Source organism: Mesitornis unicolor, unplaced genomic scaffold (genome assembly GCF_000695765.1).
Source record: "Mesitornis unicolor isolate BGI_N332 unplaced genomic scaffold, ASM69576v1 scaffold8371, whole genome shotgun sequence".
Classification (NCBI taxonomy): domain Eukaryota; kingdom Metazoa; phylum Chordata; class Aves; order Mesitornithiformes; family Mesitornithidae; genus Mesitornis; species Mesitornis unicolor.
In genome coordinates, this window is record NW_010164412.1 from 63,436 (window position 1) to 65,774 (window position 2,339).

The window sequence follows — 2,339 nt, forward strand, 5'->3', positions numbered from 1 at the left end:
AACAGTATAATGAAATGAAGTAGTAATTGAAAATGCAGGGAAAATCTGATAACCTTTTTTTTTTTTTGCAACACTGCCTCAAAATATTTAACAGTATCTTGTAATGCAGTTCCTTATTTCCTTCTGTTTTATCAAGATGTCTCCTCAAGAATTTGGTTTTTTCTCCATAATGATAGACAGTGCGGTTGGTTTTGGATCTGTAGGTTGTTTTTCCTTTATCACTGCTCAGAGGTTTCCTCCTTTGAGAGAGAACACTTCTTCCCTACCTTTCTTGCACAGCAGAGCTGAAGCGCAGCACTAATACTGAAAGCAAAATACTGAACTGAATAGTACCCTCATTTGAACTCTGCTTGGTCACACTTCCATCAAGTAACATGGGTGTAAAGAAGATTCCAAGCAAGTCTTTATTGGTCTCTTTCTACTTGATGCTCTTACTGAAAATACTGATTTGACAAGGCTTTTCTGTAGTTCAGGAACAGAGCAGTTCTGCAGGAAAAATACTGTTTTCTAGTACAAATTTATGACCGTTTGATCTGGAAATGGCATTCTAAGCTGATTAATAAGGTGTCTTTGGGAAATATATAAAGCATTGTATGAAAGATAACTAGCAATATAGATTTAGATACACTGAGGCTGAAATTTTTGTATGGATAAATACTTACTAATTCTTGTTCTAAATCCTGCTCGCTCTTCTTCAACAGAAACTATACCAGTATCCTCCTCCACAGACTGGCAAGCGGCTTTTGGGTTTGGTTCCTCCAAACAGCAAGAGGACGACTTAGGGTTTGACCCCTTTGACATCACCCGCAAAGCCTTAGCAGACCTGATTGAGAAGGAACTGTCAGTCCAAGACCAACCTTCCCTCTCGCCCACATCTCTTCAGAACCCTACCCCACACACTACAACTGCCAAAGGGCCAGGCTCTGGATTCCTGCATCATGCTGCACCCACAAATGCCAACTCTCTCAGTAGCACCTTTCCAGTCATGCCACAGAGGTTCCCACAGTTTCAACAGCATCGAGCAGTTTACAACTCCTTCAGTTTTCCAGGCCAAGCAGCTCGCTATCCTTGGATGGCCTTTCCACGCAATAGCATCATGCACTTGAACCACACAGCAAATCCCACCTCAAATAGTAATTTCTTGGACTTGAATCTCCCACCACAACACAGCACAGGTCTGGGAGGGATCCCTATATCAGGTAGGTGAATCAGGACAGCCACGAATATGACTTAATTCATGCTTTCAGCTTCTCTGAGCCAGGACAGGAAAAGGGAGTAGCCAGCTACAAGTGGTAGAATGGTATCTCTTGACTATAATACTAGGTTTATGAATAGAGGGAGGAATATTGTTTTAAATAGGCCCTTTGCATTTAAAAAAAATTATCTGGATGTTTAGCCTTGTAATATTGAGCTTTATAAGGAAGGTGGAGTATCCTGTGCCCGCTTAATTTTGTGCCAAAGCAGATTGGTATTTTGGTTTTTCAGTCTTGCCAGACTGGCTTTCCTTAAGAGTAGGCCCTGGAAGCGCATTGCGACTTGCACGTCAACATGCAGGTGCTGACCAGAGTTCTTAAAATTGTGCAAAAAACTGTAATGATGGTAATTTGTGCCAGATGTCTTGGCTGGGTTGTTCTCTCTTGCGCATAACCAAATGGCTGCACAATAAAACATTCAGTGCTGTTCATTTCTGTACTTCAGATGGCCTTAATATTATGCTAATCTTTCACTGAATGGATGTTTGCAATGTGTGTAAGAGGATTCATCCTGATTGTGAGGGTTGTGATGTTGGAGGAAAATAAATGTGCAGTCAGGCCAGTTCAGACTGCCCTGAATGGATTGATAGGCTCTTGCAGCAAATGTTACAACTAAGGAGCTAATTGTAACAATAATTGTCTTGATTAAAAATTCAGTTCTGCAATTCAAAGTCTTTCCGTGCTTCCGATTTAACTTGGCCCGAACAGGTTCTTTTCCTAATAAGGGAAAAAAAAACTGTGTTAAGTGTAAAATGAACTGCAGGTAGAAAGTCTCTGTAAGCTCTCTGTAGCCTTGAGATGGTGAAAACTGTTTCTTGAAGTGTTACCAGTGTTATTTTCTTCGCATGGATTCTGAGAAGTACTGGCTATGCTATAGGAAAGTGACCTAGAAAAAAATCACTGGTTTTGATGCTCTACTGCAAGAGCTAATTTTGGGTGTTATTTCACTGTACTTTGTCCTGTTTAAAGGCTTGTTGAAGCTACAGTACTGCTGTAGGGTCCTTAGGTTGATTCATGGTATAAACACTTTGTCCAGATTACAAATACAAGTAGTTCAAAACTCTATCCTGGCAGTGGCAAGTTTTT

At 40.7% G+C, this 2,339-nt stretch overlaps 1 protein-coding gene across 1 annotated transcript in view; it reads left to right on the forward strand.

The window, feature by feature from the left end:
- The window catches only part of CNOT4 (CCR4-NOT transcription complex, subunit 4), a gene marked incomplete at its 3' end in the record, with an annotated part of 27,328 nt that extends 26,129 nt beyond the window's left edge, over nt 1–1,199 (forward strand). Inside the window, exon 10 of the mRNA XM_010194307.1 lies at nt 702–1,199. Within this exon, the coding sequence (XP_010192609.1) occupies nt 702–1,199 (498 nt within the window). The remainder of the gene's footprint in view (nt 1–701) is intronic.
- Between the last annotated feature and the right edge of the window lie 1,140 nt (nt 1,200–2,339).